At 39.2% G+C, this 18,784-nt stretch overlaps 1 protein-coding gene across 1 annotated transcript in view; it reads left to right on the top strand.

The window, feature by feature from the left end:
- SLC38A6 (solute carrier family 38, member 6) overlaps positions 1–16,573 on the top strand; it is an 88,811-nt gene extending 72,238 nt beyond the window's left edge. Inside the window, exons 9-16 of the mRNA XM_006864582.1 lie at positions 3,370–3,435; positions 3,673–3,726; positions 6,105–6,184; positions 6,549–6,649; positions 14,411–14,535; positions 15,834–15,978; positions 16,104–16,198; positions 16,425–16,573. Of these exons, the coding sequence (XP_006864644.1) occupies positions 3,370–3,435; positions 3,673–3,726; positions 6,105–6,184; positions 6,549–6,649; positions 14,411–14,535; positions 15,834–15,978; positions 16,104–16,198; positions 16,425–16,505 (747 nt within the window). The 3' untranslated portion in view covers positions 16,506–16,573. The remainder of the gene's footprint in view (positions 1–3,369; positions 3,436–3,672; positions 3,727–6,104; positions 6,185–6,548; positions 6,650–14,410; positions 14,536–15,833; positions 15,979–16,103; positions 16,199–16,424) is intronic.
- The last annotated feature ends 2,211 nt before the right edge of the window (positions 16,574–18,784 follow it).

The following is an 18,784-nucleotide window of genomic DNA, read 5'->3' as shown; positions in this document are numbered from 1 at the left end:
ATCAATAACTTTGAAACAGATGAAATGCATTGATATGATACATCTACTGTAATTTTCATGGCATTCAATGACAGATCCTCCTCAGTGTGATGCAGATTTCTACTGTGGCCGTCAGATGGAAATAATACCCTTATTTGGCATTTATTACAATGCTTTACAAACCAGCTGTTCAATGACTTGACCTGAGAGCAGAGTTGAAATGTCGTCTCCATTAGGAAGATGAAGAGCCCTCTGTATACTTTTAATGCTCTTTTAATTGGCATATTTATTTTAGATTCTCAAAGTGTTAAATTTTGAAATACAGAAAACCAACTAAGTCTGAAAAACTCAGCAAGCCTGGCAGGAATTAGAAATCAGAAATCCCTGAGCTCCCTTTTTGCATAAGGTTTCTACTTTTGTCTTCCTGTGGTCTTTTCCAGATAGAACTGGGCTCCACAGGGTTTTCAGTGGCGGAGTTTTTGGAAGTAGATCATCAGACCTTTCTTCTGAGGTGGTTCAAGGTGGATTCAAACAGCCAACCTTTCATTTAGCAGCCAAACATGTTAAGCACGTGACTACTAGCTGGAAGGTTGCCAGTTTGAACCCATCCAGAGATGCTATGGAAGACAGTCCTGCCCCATGAAACAATCCGATGTTGCACACATGGGATTGCCATAAATTGGCATCCACTCAATGGCAACTAATAGCAACAACAGCCATTTAGGGACTCCCGGTACAAAGTACGTGCTTAATGAATGGCAGTTGTTACCACCACTTGTGTTAAAACCAAAGCGAGTTGCCATTGAGTTCATTCCAATTTATTGCTGACCCATGTGTGGCAGAGTACAACTATACACCTATACAGGGCTTTCAGTGGCAGATTTTTTAGAAGTGGATTCCAAATCCTTCCTTCCACATCACCTTTGGGTAGCCGAACCTTTTAGTTACCAACCGAGCTCATTAACACTTTACTCCATCCATGCACTCCCCCACTTCAGCTAGTTGTTATTGTTAAGTGCCGTCGTGTCAGTTCTGACCCATAGCGACCCTATGTAGGGCGGAAGCCTATGTAGGAGCAACTGGTGAGCTTGAACTGCTGACCTTGCAGTTGAAATGGTTCTGCAGCCTGGCGCATTAACCCACAGCTCCACACCAGGACTCCAGTAAGGGGAAAAATAGGAGCAATCCAATATGGAGCAGGACTGAAAAAGAAGCCAGTAGTAACTACTTCTCTAGCTTCCGCCATTCTATCCCCACTACTATTTTGAAAAAATAGGAATTTTTTTATCAGAATAAAAGATTGCGAGATTATTGCTTTGATTTTTTTCTTTCCTTTTGATACATTGATCATTTAAATTTATTTCGTAGTAAAAATATACTTGGGCGTAGCGTAGTGGTTACGAATCGGGCTGCGAACCTTAAGGTCAGCGGTTCGAAACTACCAGCCGCTCCGCGGGAGAAAGATGAGGCTTTCTACTCCCGTAAGGATTTACACCCTCGGAAACCCTGTACAGGGTCGCTATGGGTCGGAACTGACTCGACGGCACTTAACAACAAGAACAACCCTGTTTATTTATCCTTACAACTCTCTCCACCACCACCCAATACCCACCCTTGGTGAGGGTTTTAAAATCAAGAGGAATTTCACTCATTAATGTGATCCTTAAAGTGTATATTCTCTTTATATTTGCTTTATCACTACATAATATTTTGATTGAATTAGTTAGAATCCCAAAATTAGATGAATACCAAATTACAATGTGTTTTCCTTATTGGTCTCCGGCAAAGGACAAATACTTTCTTTATTTCCCCTTCCCCTTTTGTATGCTGGGTTTCAGCCTGGGGCAAACATTTACAGAGTAATTATGTGCTCAGAAACAATGGAGATGTTGACACAGCCACAACTATAAGTCTAGGAACGGGATGGCCACAATTAAGAGTAAAACCGTGAAACATTTCCATTGATTATTTCTGGGAAACACCATCCCTCTGGATTTCTTTTAATGTTTTTGGTTTGTTGTTGTTGTTTTTTATTTATTTTTACCAGCTGGGCTATGTGTTCTTAGTCTTAGGCAGCTTTCTCCACAGTCACCCAGAATAATAATCCAACATGAAGAACTAAGGGCAGGGAGAGGTTGGGGCAGATTACCTCTGAGCTCTTCCTTTGTGTTGTTGTTGTTGTTGTTGTTGTCAGGTGCCAACGAGTCGGAACCGACTCATAGCGACCCCATGCACAGCAGAACGAAACAATGCCCGATCCTGGGCCAACCTCACTACTGCTGCCACACTTGAGTCCATCAATGATGCCACCTGGCCAATCCATCTCGTTAGGGGTCTTCCTCTTTTTCTCTGACCCTCCACCTTACCCAGCATGACATCCTTCTCCAGCGACTGTTCCCTTCAGACAATATGTCCAAAGTATGAGAGACGAAGCTTAGCCATCCTGGCCTCCAAGGAGCACTCTGGCTGCATCTCTTCCAAAACAGATCTATTGGTTCTTTTGGCAGTCCATGGCACCCTCAGTATTCTCCTCCAACACCACAACTCAAAGGCATCAATTCTTCTACGATCTTCCTTATTCACTGTCCAGCTTTCGCATCCATATGAGGTTATTGAAAATACCATGGCTTGGGTCAGGTGCACCTTAGTCCTCAAGCTGACATCTCTGCTCTTCAATACTTTAAAAAGTTCCTGTGCAGCAGATTTGCCCAATGCAATACGTCGTCTGATCTCTTGACTGCTGCTTCCGTGAGTGTTAGGTCTCCAGTTATTTCTGCCTGTGGCCTTTTCCAAAACTGCTCTTAGTATTTCTATAAATGCTACTGATGCCAGGTCTACAAATAACCATATTTTTAATACTATTATCACCAAAGACATCATGTTCCTATATTAAGTTGGATTTTTTTTTTTCAATTGCCTTGATGCTATTAGATTACTGAAAATTGGTATCAGAGTACTCAGTCTTTGCTATGGGAGATCCCCACTCACTGATGAGCAGCACCTTCCCCCTCCCCAGTACATGGTCAGACTTCCTCTATTGAATGATAATTCCCATTGTAAATGTTGCTGTTAATGCCATGCAATCTGTCCCGACTCATGACCCTATATAGTTTCTGAGGAGTGGCTGGTGAGCTTGAACTGCCAACCTTGCGGTTTAAGCCGGCCTTGCAGTCTAGTGCACTAACCCACAGCGCCACACCAGGACCCACTGTAACTAGCTCTGTTTAAACATGAACTGGGGGAAATCATATGAGCAAAAAAAAATCTTCTGTTAGCATCTTATTTGGTATGATGCTAGATTTATTTGAAGTAAAGAAAATCTATTTGAAATCAATCTCTTTTCATATGTTTTACAAAAAAATCATTTAAGTGCTGACTTTATTCTTATAGGTAATAATTAAAAAATGGTCCATTCCTTGTCCTCTGACATTAAGTTACATAGAGGAATCTTTCCAGGTAATAATTTATGTTTTCTTTCTTTCTTTTTTTTTTAAGCTAAAAAGGGGGGGGAAAAATCAGACTAATGATTTATTTCTAAATAATAAAACAGTAATGGCTATACTGCATTTTGGAAATTTGTTTTGAAATATTTTTATTTGAAAGCCTAATGATAATAAATTTATCAGTTTTATTGGTATATTCTGACTCTTAATTGCTGTTGGTTTTTCTTTCCCTCTCAATCCTCTTAAACAGATTTCAAATGCTACAGATGATTGTAAACCAAAGCTCTTTCATTTCTCCAAAGAGGTGTGTAAGTTATTAACAGATACTTTGGGTTGATTTTTCACATTTCAAGTTTTAAAAGATTTGTGTAACAGGGTCTCTTAGGTCTTTGTTCCTGCAACTAATTAATGTTCATGAAAGTGCTAAGTATAGGTCTGCCTATCAGAAGAATAATATTATTTGACACAGGGTGGCCCATTATGAAACAGCCACCTCTTTTTTTTGGCATGTCTTTAAATGGAGCCTGTTTTAAATGGGCCACTGCTTAAGAGACCAGATTTACTGAATGTCTGCCCTGGCCAATAAGGTCCTCTGTGGATACAGACTTCCTGTTGCCCTCTGGACTTGTAAAGTTAATAGTCAATTATATCAAAACTCCTCTCTTGTGAGTAGAACCTTGGTTTACTAAATAACCTCGTCATTGGATCAGTGAATTCAGTACTGGTGTGGCGCTGTAGGATAAGCACTGGACCGCAAGGTCGGTGGTTCAGAGTCACCAGCCGCTTCTCAGAAACCCTATACTGGGTCACTGTGATTCAGAACTGAGGGCACTTAACAGCAATAACAACAATATGCCTTCTGGCTGACATTCCATAATTGAAATCTGCGGTGCCTGGAGTGGAGAGGGAAAGACCAAATTCCTAAGGCCCTAGAATACCCACTTCTCCATCCACAAACTAGAGGTATCTGCAAGGGTTTCTGAGCATCAACCAAGGACAGAAACTGATCTAGACCTGTTTGTCTGCTTTGTCCTTCTAGAAGAGTGCCAGGTTTTTCTGTTGCTAAAGTGTCTTCATCTATACATTTTGATTCAGCAGAAATGTTATCTTGTAGGTTACAGATTCTCTCTCCATGCGTGTCCAACTCTGTTAGTGTAGAATATTAGCATGGTCGCTCCTCCACATAACCTTTTTCCTCTTATCCCATTTTTAATGTCTCCCCAGCGCCATGGGGAGGTTGCTACATCTTCTGTCTGATAAATTGATAAAGCCTTAAAGATCTTGGCAGGATAATTGAGCAATACAGGAATAAAATTTGTGAGTCAAACTCTCATTTCCCTAATCTAGTGTAAGGGAACACTAGAGCGTTCTTCCTCCTAGTCTTTCTCAGATACTTTAGGAGTCTCTGGGCTTTATGTCTCAAGATAGGTCTTAAGCCATCTGGAACATTTTTTATTAAGGAGCCTAGAGTTGATGATAGTTGTTGCTAAGAAACATCAAGTTAGTTTTGACTCATAGTGACCCTCTATAGTTTCCAAGGATGTGAATGAAGACTTTGTGGCTAGCAGTCCAGTGCTTATAACTACAGTGCCATACCAGGACTCTTAGAGTTGGTTAAGGAGAAGTCATTTTAAGAGCAAGAAAGAGAAAGTATAAGCCCCTCAATATTTTTTGCATAGACAGTAACATCAGTTTGTTTTTGTTATTTCCTCTAGCTCTTGCATATTCTAAGGGGAGAGAAAAAAAAAAAATTTAGCTGGATTGCTAAGAATTTATAAACCTAGAATAGATGAAAGGCACTCTGGTAGCGTAGTGGTTACAAATCTGGCTGCTAACCGCAAGGTCAGCAGTTCGAAACTACCAGCTGTTCCATGGGAGAAATATGAAGCGTTCTGCTCCCGTAAAGATTTACAGCCTCGGAAACCCTGTACAGGGTCGCTATGAATTGGAATCGACTCCATGGCACACAGCCACCATGAGAATACATGATGTTCATTCTCATTCAGAGTTCCTAGTCAAAGATGGCTGACAATACTAAACAGTATTCCCTATAGATTGAGAGTATTTTAGAATATTAGACTATTTTCATTATTCCCTATGGATGAAAGTTTTAACTATTATTGTTGTTCAGGTAGATAATCAGTATGTATTAAAATTACATACATTAGGAATGCCTGGGAATTACAATAAACTTATTTCTGAAATGTTACTCTTTTTATCCGAACTAAGTATTATTTATGCTACCTAAATTATTTTTATCTTGAATAATACAGAAGAATGTGATGTAGATAAACTAAAATGGCAATTTTTATTTTGTCTTTAAACTAAGCCAAAACAACTGCCATGGAGCCGATTCCAACTCATTGCAACTAGGGAAGGATATTTAACTTTATTTAGTATTGCATCTGGTAATGCAAAATCTGTTGTTTTGCAAATACACCATGATATAGGAAGAAATATACTGGCTTGTGCTGGCAAGCCAACAGTCAAATCAAACATTTGCTGTTGGCCACAACTGTATCTTCCTTAATGATAATAATAAAATCTTGTAAAGATAAAATTCTTGAAAGACGAAATAAATGTAACCAAATTGATTTTCAGGAAGAATTGAGTTTATTGTCAAATGAAGTCATTCTTTCAACAGAGTAACGTTTAAGAATTTCACCTTTTTTATTGTTTCAGAGTGCTTATGCTATACCAACGATGGCTTTTTCATTTCTCTGCCATACCTCAGTCTTGCCCATATACTGTGAACTTCAAAGGTAACACAGAATCCTGGAATAGTTAAATCTATTAAGGATATATTATTTCTACCCCAAGGATTTTCAGATTGGGTGGCATTCTCATTTATTAATGCTTTTTCTCATCACTAGATTTTAAATGTTGGTTTAAAAAAACACAGACACAAAAAACAAGCAAACCAGGAGTTCGTTTTGTCCAATTTGAGAATGCCACCTGAAAGTACAATCTTTGTGTAGTCATTTCAAATCAGAGATTCTGGTGTATTGTTATTAATGATCTGAGGCTTGAATGAGTGAGAAATCCTCTTGACTGGGTTGGGAGGTGTTTGTTTCTTTAGGTATAAATCAGATCGCTGACTATACTTTGACCATTTTTGTCTTTTAGCCCTTCAAAGAAACGAATGCAGAATGTAACCAATACAGCGATTGTTTTAAGTTTTCTCATTTATTTCGTAGCTGCACTCTTTGGGTACCTCACTTTTTATGGTAAGTATATTCTTTGATTATAGATAACAAGACCCTGGATAAATTGTCATAGAGATGTTCTCACCCCTGAGTATGAACTTCCCTTCATTAGTAAGGTAATGTGTCCAAGCTTAGATTACACTGCAGTGTATGTGGTGGCTCTAGAGACCTTAAAGAAATTATTCACTTTTTATAAAGGTAAAGTAAGTTCAAGTGTATTAACTTCATATGAAACTTCTTAAACATTGAAGCAAGACTTCAAGCTTAGGGACATGGATGTCTTTGTACAAGAAAAGAGAAAGTTCAGTAATGATTTTGATTTTAATTGAGAATTTGATGTACTAGACGCACTGTGAGTTGAAATGACTTGATGGCACTTAATAATAACAATAACATCACGTTATGAGGTGGGCCGTTCATCTCAGTTGCAAACCAGCAAGTTGAGAAAGGTAAAGGATTTATACTGGTTATGGCACTGTGGGCTAATGTGCCAGATCGCAAAGCCGTTTGAACTGCAGGGTCAGTGGTTCAAGCTCACCAGCTGCTCTTTGGAAACCCTATACAGGGTCACCATGTGTAGGAATTGACTTGACAGCACTTAACAGCAATAACAACAGTTATACAAGAAGGAGCTTTGGTACGTAGTGGCTGCGAGTCGGGCTACTAACCTCAAGGTCAGCAGTTCAAAACTACCAGCTGTTCCACAGGAGAAAGATGAGGCTTTCTGCTCCCGTAAAGATGTATAGCCTCTGATAGGGATACAGGGTCTTTATGAGTCGGAACCAACTCTATGGTGTACCACCACCATAGTTATTATACAAGAGGCCTGGTGTGGTTCCATGAGTTAATGCGCCAGACTGCAAAAGCCGTGTGAACTGCAAGGTTGGTGGTTCAATCTCACCAGCTGCTCCTTGGAAAGTCTATTCAGGGTTGTATGGGTCAGAACCAACTTGACGGCACTTTATAACAATAACAACAACATAGTTATACAGGAGTCCTGGTATGGTGCTATAGGATAAGCACTGGATCACAGGTTAGTTGGAACCACAAGGTCGGCAGTTCAAACTCACCAGCTGCTCCTCAGAAACCCTATATGCAGTTGCTATGAGTTAGGACCGACTCGACAGCACTTAACAAAAAAAAAACAAAAAAAACCTTAACAACAACAACAAAAAAACAGGAGTCCTGGTGTGGGGCAGTGGAACAGAGCACTGGACTGCAAGGTCAGTTTGAGCCACTTCTTGGAAACCCTATACAGGGTTGCTGTGAATTGGAACCCACTTGAAGGCACTCAACAACAACAACATAGCATGTTTATGTACATGAAGTTTGACTTCAGACTTAATTATCACAGGGTTCAACAGATTTCACATTCTATAATGCACTACCACTGTTCTCCTTAATTTAAAAAAAGTATTCTTTTAAGCTCTTAAAATTTTAATTCTCTTTTATTTATTTTTTAAAATTGTCTGCTTAGTATATTTTGTTCTTTTGTGATAAAAACTTCAAGCAAGAGTAAAATGTAAACTCTAGAACAAAAAAAAGAAAAATTGTCAGCTCTCGTTTAATTCGCAAACAAGCAAATTATAGTACAGATTTTATTCAATTTTCAAATTCTTATAACTCCTCTTAATCTGTAGCATGACGGATTACTGCATAGCGTTGTATAGATGAAAAGGTGAGTTATATATGTAAAGTACCTGTTATAGTATCTGGTATATAGCAAAATCAAAATTCACTTGCTGTCTGCTTGAGTTAGCCCCTTGTTTGTCAGATTGGAGCTACGCTCTACCGTAGGTTCTCAGTGGCTGGTTTTTTAAAAGTAGAAAGCCAGGCCTTTTCTCAAGGTGCTGTTGTTGATGTGTGCTGTAGAGTCAGTTCTGACTCATAGCAACCCTGAAGCAACTGGTGGGTTTGGACTGCCAACTTTGTGGGTAGCAGTCCAGCATTGATCACACAGTGCTACCCCAGGCCTCTGTGTAGTCCTCCTCAAATAAGAGCTACTCCTGGTGGTGTGATACTATTACTATTACCATTATTATTACAATTATTTTATAATTTCACATGCTCTGTTTTTCAGGGCACTGCATTTCTCTTGGTGGTGGTGGTAGTGATGGTGGTTGTGTGCTATGGAGTCGATTTTGACTCACAGCGACCCTGCATAAGGTTTCAGAGGCAATACACCTTTGTGGGAGCAGAAAGCCACATCTTTCTCCCTAGGAGTGACGGGTGTATTTGAACTACTGACCTTGTGGTTAGTAGCCCAGCTAGTAACCCACTTTCTCTTACTATCATAATATTTCATTTAAATGCAGTAGCTCTTCAGGGAATGCTATGCTATGAGTATTATTTTGGGGTTTTCTATGTGTGAGAAAGCTGTAATGACTCTGTGTAGTCTTTTTTGTTTGCTGTCTCTATATGATTCTTTTTTGTGTGTTTGTGTGTGCTGTTTCTAAATGATTTCCACAGTAATAAAGGCTATCCATTAATTTAAATCTGCTCTTGCAGTTTTACTCATATATCCTTGCCAACAAGAGAAGGGTAGAGGTCAGGAGAAGCGTTATTGTGATGAAAGCATGGTGCCTTGCTGGAGATGCCACAAAGAAAGCTAAACCAGATAGCCAGGCTTCGAGGATTGTTGTTAATGAAACAAAATTCAGGAAATGCACAAGTTCAGTTTTTCACTTTTGGGTTTTCTGATTTTTATGAAGACCTGAATTCAGTAAAACTGTTATCAGTAAGCTACTGTTGTTGTTGTTGTTATGTGCCATGCAGTCGATTCCGACTCATAGCGACCCTGCACAGGGTTTCCGAGGCTATAAATCTTTACGGGAGCAGAAAGCCTCATCTTTCTCCCACGGAACAGCTGGTAGTTTCGAACTGCTGACCTTGAGGTTCGCAGCCCAATTCGTAACCACTACGCTACCAGAGCTCCTTTGTAGCAGGACTGTAAAAGAGTACAGCAGAATGTCATTGTTGTTAAGTGTTGTTGAGTCAGTTGCGATTCACAACTTAAGAGTTGTGCTAAATTATAAGAGAGCTTAGATACAAAGGAATTGGAGAAGGGTTGGATGCTAATACATTTATTGAGCTAATATTTGTTAAGTAAGTACTAAGTATTTTGGAGTCCTTGTGTGATGCTACAGGATAAGCACTTGATTGCTAACACAAGGTCAGCATTTCAAACTCACCAGCTGCTTCTCTGAAACTGTACACAGGGTCACTATGAGTGAGAACTGACTCAGCCACATAACAGCAACAAATATTTTACATACATTGCTTGACTTAATTCTTGCAGCAACCTGGGTCACATGGGTTGAGCCACACCAGGACTCCTGTATAACTATTGTTGTTGTTATTAAGTGCCGTGGAGTCGATTCCAACCCATAGCGACCCTGTATAGGGTTTCCAAGGAGCAGCTGGTGAGCTTGAACTGCCGACCTTGCAGTTCAAACGGCTTTGCTGTTTGGCGCATTAACCCACAGTGCCACACCAGGTCTCCTCTGTATAACTGTAGTCCAGTATAAAGCCTTTTCCTTTCTCAACTTGTTCTTCTGCAACGCATACCCTATGTTATTGTTGTTATGAAGTGCCATCAAGTCAGTTTCGAATCATAGCATCACATAAGTTGGGCAGTTTGGCCAGATACATGCAGTTAAGAAGTAATGAATCTGGGGTTTCTATCCTGTTCTGTTTGTCTCCAGAGCCAGTGCCTGTATTATTGCGCTGCCTTGTCAGTCATTATGCTGTAAATATAAATCCCGCTGTTCTCCCATTCCAGGTTTCAGCTAAAGGGGACTTTTGGGAAAAGCTCCAGGCTATACCTGTGTACCTACCAGCCTATAGTGGAGTCCTGGTGTGGCGCTGTGGGTCAATGCAAAGTCAGTTTGAACCACAGAGTTAGCAGTTCAAGCTCACCAGTCGCTCCTTGGAAACCCTATACAGGGTCACTATGGGTAGGAACCAACTTGACAGCACTTAATAATAACAACAATCAAACTGTAAGGAGCCCTCATGGCATAATGTGTTATGAGTTGGGCTGGTAATTACAAGGTCAACAGTTTGAATCTATCAGCCACTCTGTGGGAGAAAGATGAGGCTTTCTACTCCTGTGAAGATTTATAGCCTTGACACCCCTATCCGGGTCCATGTGTCGGAACCAACTCCATGGCACACAACCCCCACCACCAACCTATACCTACCTATATCAATCTATCTGTCTGTCTGTAACTGTTGCTTGACCTCAGAGATCAGATAGGATAAAAATGCATATAAAGGAAAGATTTCTTAGACAGGGATTTGCCTGGTTATCAAGTTAATCTGTTATGTTGTCTTTGAACCTAATCCCGTATACATCAGTGTAAATTCTTTAGCGTATCAAATGGAAAAACTAGCAAGCTAAGAAAGATCACATGGTATAGGGAGGTCCGTAGAAGTTTAGATAGATTTACAGACAAGTGTAAAAGTTGAGAAACACTCAAACATTGATTTGCTGTTCACAATGGATAAGGCATTGGTCTGCAAGGTAAGTTTGAATCACAAGGTTGGCGGTTCAAACTCACCAGCTACTTTTCAGAAATCATATACACCGTCACTCTGAGTCAGAACCGACTAGACGGCACTTAATATCATTAACCAAGAGCGCCCCCTGTCTTCGATGGTGCTCTGAGGTCGCCTTCAGCCGTTCACTAGGATTTGTAGAGATTTCTGTGACTCAGAGATGCATGGTTTACTCTACCCTTTTTATATATGTTAAGGTTCAGCTAAGAAGGTAGACCAGACTGGCTCAGATGAAAGGTTTTCATCCTAAGATGGTAGAAAGTAGACATGTGACAGATATTTTGAATTTGTAATAAATCTAGTTCTTCAGGCTTCCAGACCTGCTGGGGATCCTTTTATCCAGTGCTCCAAAGGCCTAGTTTGTATCTAAGTTTTGTCAGATTAAAGGGACCTGTAAGTATGTACCTTGATTTACAAAACTTGCTCTGATTGCAAAGGTTACAACGTTATAGGCAAGGAAGAAAAAAGTGTTCCTTTGAGGAGCCAAGTGTTGCATAACGGCCAGACCCTTTTAAATGTCTATGAGGTTATTAAGCAATAAGTGTTAATAGCTCATTTTTATGATTCCACAAATGTTAATAAAATAGTTTGCCATATCTTTCAAAGACGTACACGTATCTCACAGATTTGGAAATGAAATTTAGATTTCCTGGCTCTTCTGAGCCTCCTATTTAATCCATCAGTCCCACCTTGTATAAAATATATTTGGTACTTTACACAATCAGTGTCTCTCTCATTTCCATTGTGACTAGTCTAGAGCACATTCTCATTACTTCTCTCTTACTGTGACTTTTGTTATCTTCTTTATCCCTGGTTTTGGGCCAGTCTATCCTCTTGCATAGTTTGGGTCATAATATGCTAGTCTTCATAAGTAATGACTGCATGTCTGTGCCTACCAGAATGAATCCAAACCCGACAAAGAGCACTCTTCCAATCTTTTCACCCACTTCTCCCTTTGTTCCACAGTATACTGCATTTCAGCCATTGTAGTATACTACTCGACTCCTCATTTCTCAGATGAACATTCCTTTGCTACTTCATGGTTTTTGTTACTTGGGTCTTCCTCCTAGAGAGCGTCTTCACACACATCGTCGTTGACTGTCAGCACGCATACATTAATCAACTGAATACTCTCAGCAAATCTGTTGTTGGATTTTGTTGGTAAGTGCCATCGAATTGGTTCCAACTCATAGCAACCCTGTATAGGATTTCTGAGGCTGTAAATCTTTTCAGGAGCAGAAAGTCTCATCTTTCTCCTGAGGAGCAGCTGGTGGGCTCAAACTGCAGCTTGTGGTTCACACTTCAATGCTTACCCTACAGAAGCACCATGCTCCCTCTGTAAAAATTACAGCCTTGTGAGGGAGCCCCAAAGGGAATTTCTCCTCTGTCCTATAGAATGGCTGTAAGTCAGAATCTGGTGCTCAGTACAGGCATACCTCAGCGATACTGTGGGCTTGGTTCCAAATGACTGTAATAAAGTGAATATTGCAATAAAGGCAACCACACTACTTTTTCTTTTTTGGTTTTGTGTTGTTAAGTGCCGTTGAGTCTGTTCTGACTAACAGCAAGTCTGTATGAGGCTTCCAAGGAGTGGCTGGTGGGTTTGAACTGCCGACCTTGCAATTAGTCGTCCAATGCTAGTGTACATAAAAGTTACATTTACATTTACTTTATACTGTAGTCTATTAAGTGTGCGACAGCATTATGAAAAAGTGTGAAATGTTGTGAGAGTTACCAACATGGGACACAGGAGATGCAGAGTGGGCATGTGCTGCTGAAAAATGGAACTGATAGACGTGCTTAGTGTAAGGTTGCTTCAGACCTTCAATTTGTCAAACATGCCACCTCCGAAAAGCACAAAACAAGTGCCTGTATATCATGAAGCCTCTCCACAGAGCCTTCCTGGATTTCATCTTGTTTACCCCTCCCCAAAGCTGTATGGTACCAGACTCTTCATAGCTCTTTGTTTAGACCTTTCTTCTACCATTTATATGTATATATAGTATATGTGTGTAATGGACAGTTTCAGATCCTTAGAAACAGGTATACTTGATTTGTTTTTTCATTTCTCTCCATGCTGTCAAATAAGAAAAGCACAATTCTGTTTTAAATACAAGCTACTTTTTCCCCATGGGGGCAGTGATAGCTCAGTGGTAGAATTTTCCCCTTCCATGTGGGATACCCTGGTTCAATTCCCAGTCAATACGCTTCATGCACAGCCACCACTCATTTGCCAGTGGAGTCTTGTGTATTGCTAATATGCTGACCAAATTTCAGTGGAACTTCCATAGTAAGACTAGGAAGAAAGTCCTGGCATCCTACTTCCACCAGTCAGCCGGTGAAAACCCTATGGATTACAACAGTCTGCTCCACTACCAATCATGAGAATGGGGCAGAAGCAGGCAGCATGCCATCACAGTGGGGCCGCCATGAGTCTGGGGCTGACTCAGCCTTTCCCCACCAGGCATGGTATGCAGTGTTCTGGAGCACCCGCACTCTTTCCGCCCCTCATCTGGCTCAGTGGAGACATAGGAATCAGACAGCACGGTGTGAGGTGTCAGGACAAGGCATAGTCAACAGATCCTGTCACTGAGTAGCATGCTGACTTGCTACAAACCACTTCCCTCAAACTGCATTCACGTTTTTAAAAAAGGTGAATCCATGGATGAAATGTTGCTGAAGTATATAATGTACACAAAACTCTATGAAAGTCTAGGAGACATTGTAGTACTGAGGAAAATGTAAAGTCTTTGATACACACAGGAAACTTGGGTTGACAGCACTGCTGCTTGGTATTAAATGATCTTGGGAAAGTCATTTAATGATTTTGAGCCTACCTGCTTAACTCATATTATCATTATAGGGACAAAATTCAATAATATACATGAACGCACTGTATATACAAACAACTTTAAGTGTTCTAAGTCTTCAGATTATGGAATCAAGAAATAGGTGCATATATACATTCATTGTCATAATTTTAGAGGTTCTGTGTATGTTAGTTCCTAATGTCATTTGGAAAAAAAAAAAAAGAGTATAGGTTTTTAAAAGATCTTTAACTCATATTTGTTTTTCCTAGGATAAGAAAAAGGCCAGAGGTAGATTTGGTGCTGAGAATGCAAAATATAAAAGCCATTTATTTGTACAAAGGAAAATAAGTTTGCTATTATTGCTATCTTAGTAGTTTATAATGTGATCCTTATTATTTTTATTTATTTACAGACAAAGTGGAGTCAGAATTACTACAAGGTTATAGTAAATACTTGCCACATGATGTTGTTGTCATGACTGTGAAGTTATGCATACTATTTGCTGTGCTTTTGACAGTCCCTCTAATCCACTTCCCTGTAAGTACCCTTAAAGGTTTTGTTGCTTAGTGTAGCCGTTCCCTAATATGGCAACACTGATTCTTTGCAGACTAGGACATTTGAATTGCATCTAGTCCTGTATATCTTATTCATTTGTCAAGTAATTGATCAAAGACCTCATACTCACATATGGCCCCATGAAAGCACAAAAATAACAGCAAACCACTAAGCTAATTTGTGCTTTTGGAGATGTAGTTTAGATTTACACTCGCCCACAGCATTGTTTCCAATTTAGAGACCATAGTACTTCTAAAGTTTTGGGGTTTGGTGTCTTTTTTTTTTTTTTTTTCTTTTCCCTCTTAAATTCTGCATTCTCTTTTCAAAGGAATGTGCATGAAGAAGAAAAAGTCGAGTTAGCAAAAATAAGCTCCTTCTGGTTTATTATACATTTATTTTCACACATACATTCTAGTTTAATCTTAGTCAAAATGTTTCATTGGAATTGTTATTTAAGGGGCAAAACAGATTTTCATGCTGCCCTTAAATTGCTATCCGTAAGAATCTTAAGAATTTCTGAGAAAAGAGAAGCAAAGGATGTGGGTAACTGCTTCTGGATGGCTGTTTTGAGACTAAACAGTGAGTTCCCTAAGAATGGGGCCTTCACAGTTCTTTGCCCCTCCTCACTGTATGGGTTTTGGTGCTAGGTGTGCTGCGGGAACTGGGGACACATTTTTGGGATGTGACCACAGGTGTGCTGTCCACCTGAGCAATGTGAAGCATACCAGCTGGTTTTCCCATTTACACGTGGTGAAACAGTTGATACCAATTAAAATAGTAAAGGGTGTTTCTTTCCTATGCCATACTTTTTTTTCTTTTCCTTTTTTGTTTTTCTATGTGTGTAGTTTAATGAAAATGATTGAGATTTCATCCTACAGTGTTATTGTTAGTAATTCTGAAATGTTTGCAACCTGAAGAAAATGTGCAGAAAAGTTCTTCTAGAAATAAAGCAAAATAATTTTTAGGAAGCTTACCCAGAGAGGTATGCATGTGAACGCTTTGAGACTAGCTTATACGATCTTTCTAGAAATGAAACTGTTTAGGGAGCAAGAATAGCATAGTTACTGCTGTATCATTTGTGTTAGTGTGACGCTGTAGGATAAGCGTTCAATCTCAAGGTCGGTGGTTCAACTCACTAGCCACTCCTTGGAAACCCTATATATAGGGTCACTATGAGTCAGAATTGACTTGTCGACACTTAACAGCAATAAGAAGAAGAAGCAGATATTTTGAATTGGCATTTCTTCTTTGCTGAACTAATTTCCTTTTCTACTCTACAGGCCAGGAAAGCTTTAATGATGATATTTTTCTCCAGTTTGCCATTCTCGTGGATTCGCCATTCTGTAGCCACTCTAGCACTCAACATTATCATCGTTTTATTTGCAATATATGTTCCTGATATTAGAAATGTATTTGGTGTCGTTGGTAAGTTTCCTATTTCAAAAAAATTCATAGGATAAGATGGATAAAATTGTTATCCATACTCACATTTGAATCTGGTAATACCCTCTTTTCTTTTTTTTTCTTTCTCTTTCCCCTCCTACTTAAAGGTGCCAGTACATCAACATGCTTGATATTTATATTCCCTGGGCTGTTTTATCTTAAACTTAGTAGAGAGGACTTTCTGTCATGGAAAAAGCTTGGGGTAAGTTGATTATTATTATTATTATTTAATATTGTTGTTGTTACGTGCCGTCGAGTCGGTTCATATTAGGAATCCTGTTTTAATAAATAGTTTATCATCTTACATCAAGTATCTTATCTACACCAAGAACAATATCTCTTGTGAAATATAAAGCACATTATTGGGATGAGTAGAGTTTTAAAAAATAGTCTCAATTGTTTTGTGTTTTTTCTTTGTATTTCCACAGGCTTGTGCTCTGCTCATCTTTGGAATTTTGGTTGGAAGTGTTAGTTTAGCACTTATCATTTCTGAATGGATTAATAAGTGAAAGAAATATTTTCCCAGTTTTAATGAAGAATTATTTACCTTCATATGTCAGAAGAATGATTCTAGAAGGTGCCTGGGATTAATCCTCCATATATGGGCTAACATTTTTATTTAGAAAAACAGGATAGGGGGAGTAGAAGACAGTGGGCATGCATAGCCAATTTTGTTTTGGTTTTGTCTGTGATGAATAGATATGTTTTACCATTTCAACATTCTTCATGTAAAACACACTCGAATGTTCTTAAATATATTGAGTTGATCTTTTGTTGGTTGGTTTTGGGTTTTATTATTTCTTTTTGTTGTTGTAGTGTGTTATTTGGTTTTGGGGAAATTCGTGCATTACATTTTTATGAAAATTGCATCCTAACTTGTGGGTTAATGTTGTCGGCATCAGTCTCTAATAGCAGTTTGTGGGATTATTTCACTGGTATGTTGCCCTGCCTCCAAATCTTGTCTAAGAACCTTTGCTGATTTTCCCGTTGTTCGTTAGAAGATAAAACTCTGATGATGACCCTGTCTTTGAAAGTTCTGTGAGCTTTCTCAGTTTGTGACTAAAGCATGTGATTTCTTCTTGGCAAGCGGAGAACGTATTGATAATTTATATCATCTTTTGTTTGGGGGTTTTAAATCATTTGACCCTTCCCATTGACATGGCTCCTTATTGGTTGGAAACCAGAAGCTCAGGCTCTGCACCCTATGAATGTTTTATGTAAACGGCTCGAGTTAGCAGCCTACCAGAGCCTGTGTATCAGTGAAAATGTAATTACATCCTGGTGCACATGTAAAGTAGGGAATTGCATGCAAAGTGATAATTTTGCATATATGGAAATGCACACATTCACAGGTGCACCCTTGCTTCCCAATAAGAAAACTGGGGCTGAAAAACATTGACAAGTGAGCTTCCTTTTTGGGTTAAGACACTTCTTTAGCAGTCTTACAGCAGCGTGATGTAATGAGAAAAGCCCATACTGAAAGATTTGATTTCAAATGTCAGTGTGTTTAGGCATACTGCTTCACCTCTCTGAGTTAATACATACTGTGTTATGAGGATTAAATGTGTTTGTATCAATTCAGTGCAAACCAAAACAGGCTCTCTTAATAGATGAGATGCTTATCCCCTTTCTCTGATGTCTTCATCTGGATCAGTAAAATAAATTTGCTTTTAATCAAGAACATGGGACCACATCTTGAATTTCTTCATCTTCCATCTTGCACAACGAATATCTTCAGAATCTTTTCTAGCCTTCACTCACAGAGCATGGCCCCACGTGCACGGCTTTTAGAACTCGCCTACAGTTTTACCCCAGCTGTATTCACCTACTGTAAAGCCTCCTTGAAACTAAGCATTTAGCATGGCCCCAAGGGCATAACCAGGCAGGGCCTCTGGAATGGCTCCAGGTCAGCTAGAGCCCATCAATCTGATAAGCTATTTCTTGTACCCACTTTTTCAGTTTATGAAATGATGGGTCCAAATACAAATAGGAGTTCAGCTGCTTACATAAATCTAACTCCATTAATACTAAAATAACCCTAAATCTGCAACAGATGCAAGGGTGGCCCCTGGGGCAAATGTTAACTGTAATGACAGCTGTGCATCAATTAATATATTTGTCACCTGCTCTTAGAATGGGGTCATGGGAGGTTTGACAAAGGGACAAATAACCTACTGAACACTCTGCACACAACTATTTGTGAAGACATTCTTTTTCATTTTACTTTAACATTCTGCCTTACATACTTTAACATACCGGCCCCTATAAGTGAGGAGGAAACTAGTCAGATGGATGTTGAGAACAGTGCCTCTTTTACTGGGATGACTAAAAAACTGTATTTAAGCATTCCTCAGCAGTTTTTTTCGGGGAAATACAGGCCTTCTCACTATGGGCTTAATGTTCATAATTTATTAGGTCATAATGATTTAAAATAAAACCCAGTAAAGCATAAAAATATCTGCTTTTGAACATTTGGTGACCTGTTTGCTAAATTGAAATACTTGAATATAAGTTAACTTTTGTAAATTAAAGGTAAATGTTTAAAATGTGCTTTTTTTTTTTTTTTTTTTTAATGGAATGTTTACTCAGGAGCTAAGCATTTAAATGGTTAAAACAAGTCTTTGAAGTTAACACTCCATTAAGATGAATGAGGGTAATTCACACCTCTGCTTGTACAGTATTATTTCTGTCTGGCTGTGGAGAAACCAAGACAGCCATACCTTGATTTATTATGCAGAGGCCCTTTAAACACCCAACGCCTGGAAATCTCGGAAGGTTTTTTTCTTTT

Source organism: Chrysochloris asiatica, unplaced genomic scaffold (genome assembly GCF_000296735.1).
Source record: "Chrysochloris asiatica unplaced genomic scaffold, ChrAsi1.0 scaffold00067, whole genome shotgun sequence".
Classification (NCBI taxonomy): Eukaryota; Metazoa; Chordata; class Mammalia; order Afrosoricida; family Chrysochloridae; genus Chrysochloris; species Chrysochloris asiatica.
Note: the sequence above shows the minus strand (reverse complement) of the source record. Positions and strands in the feature narration are given on the sequence as shown.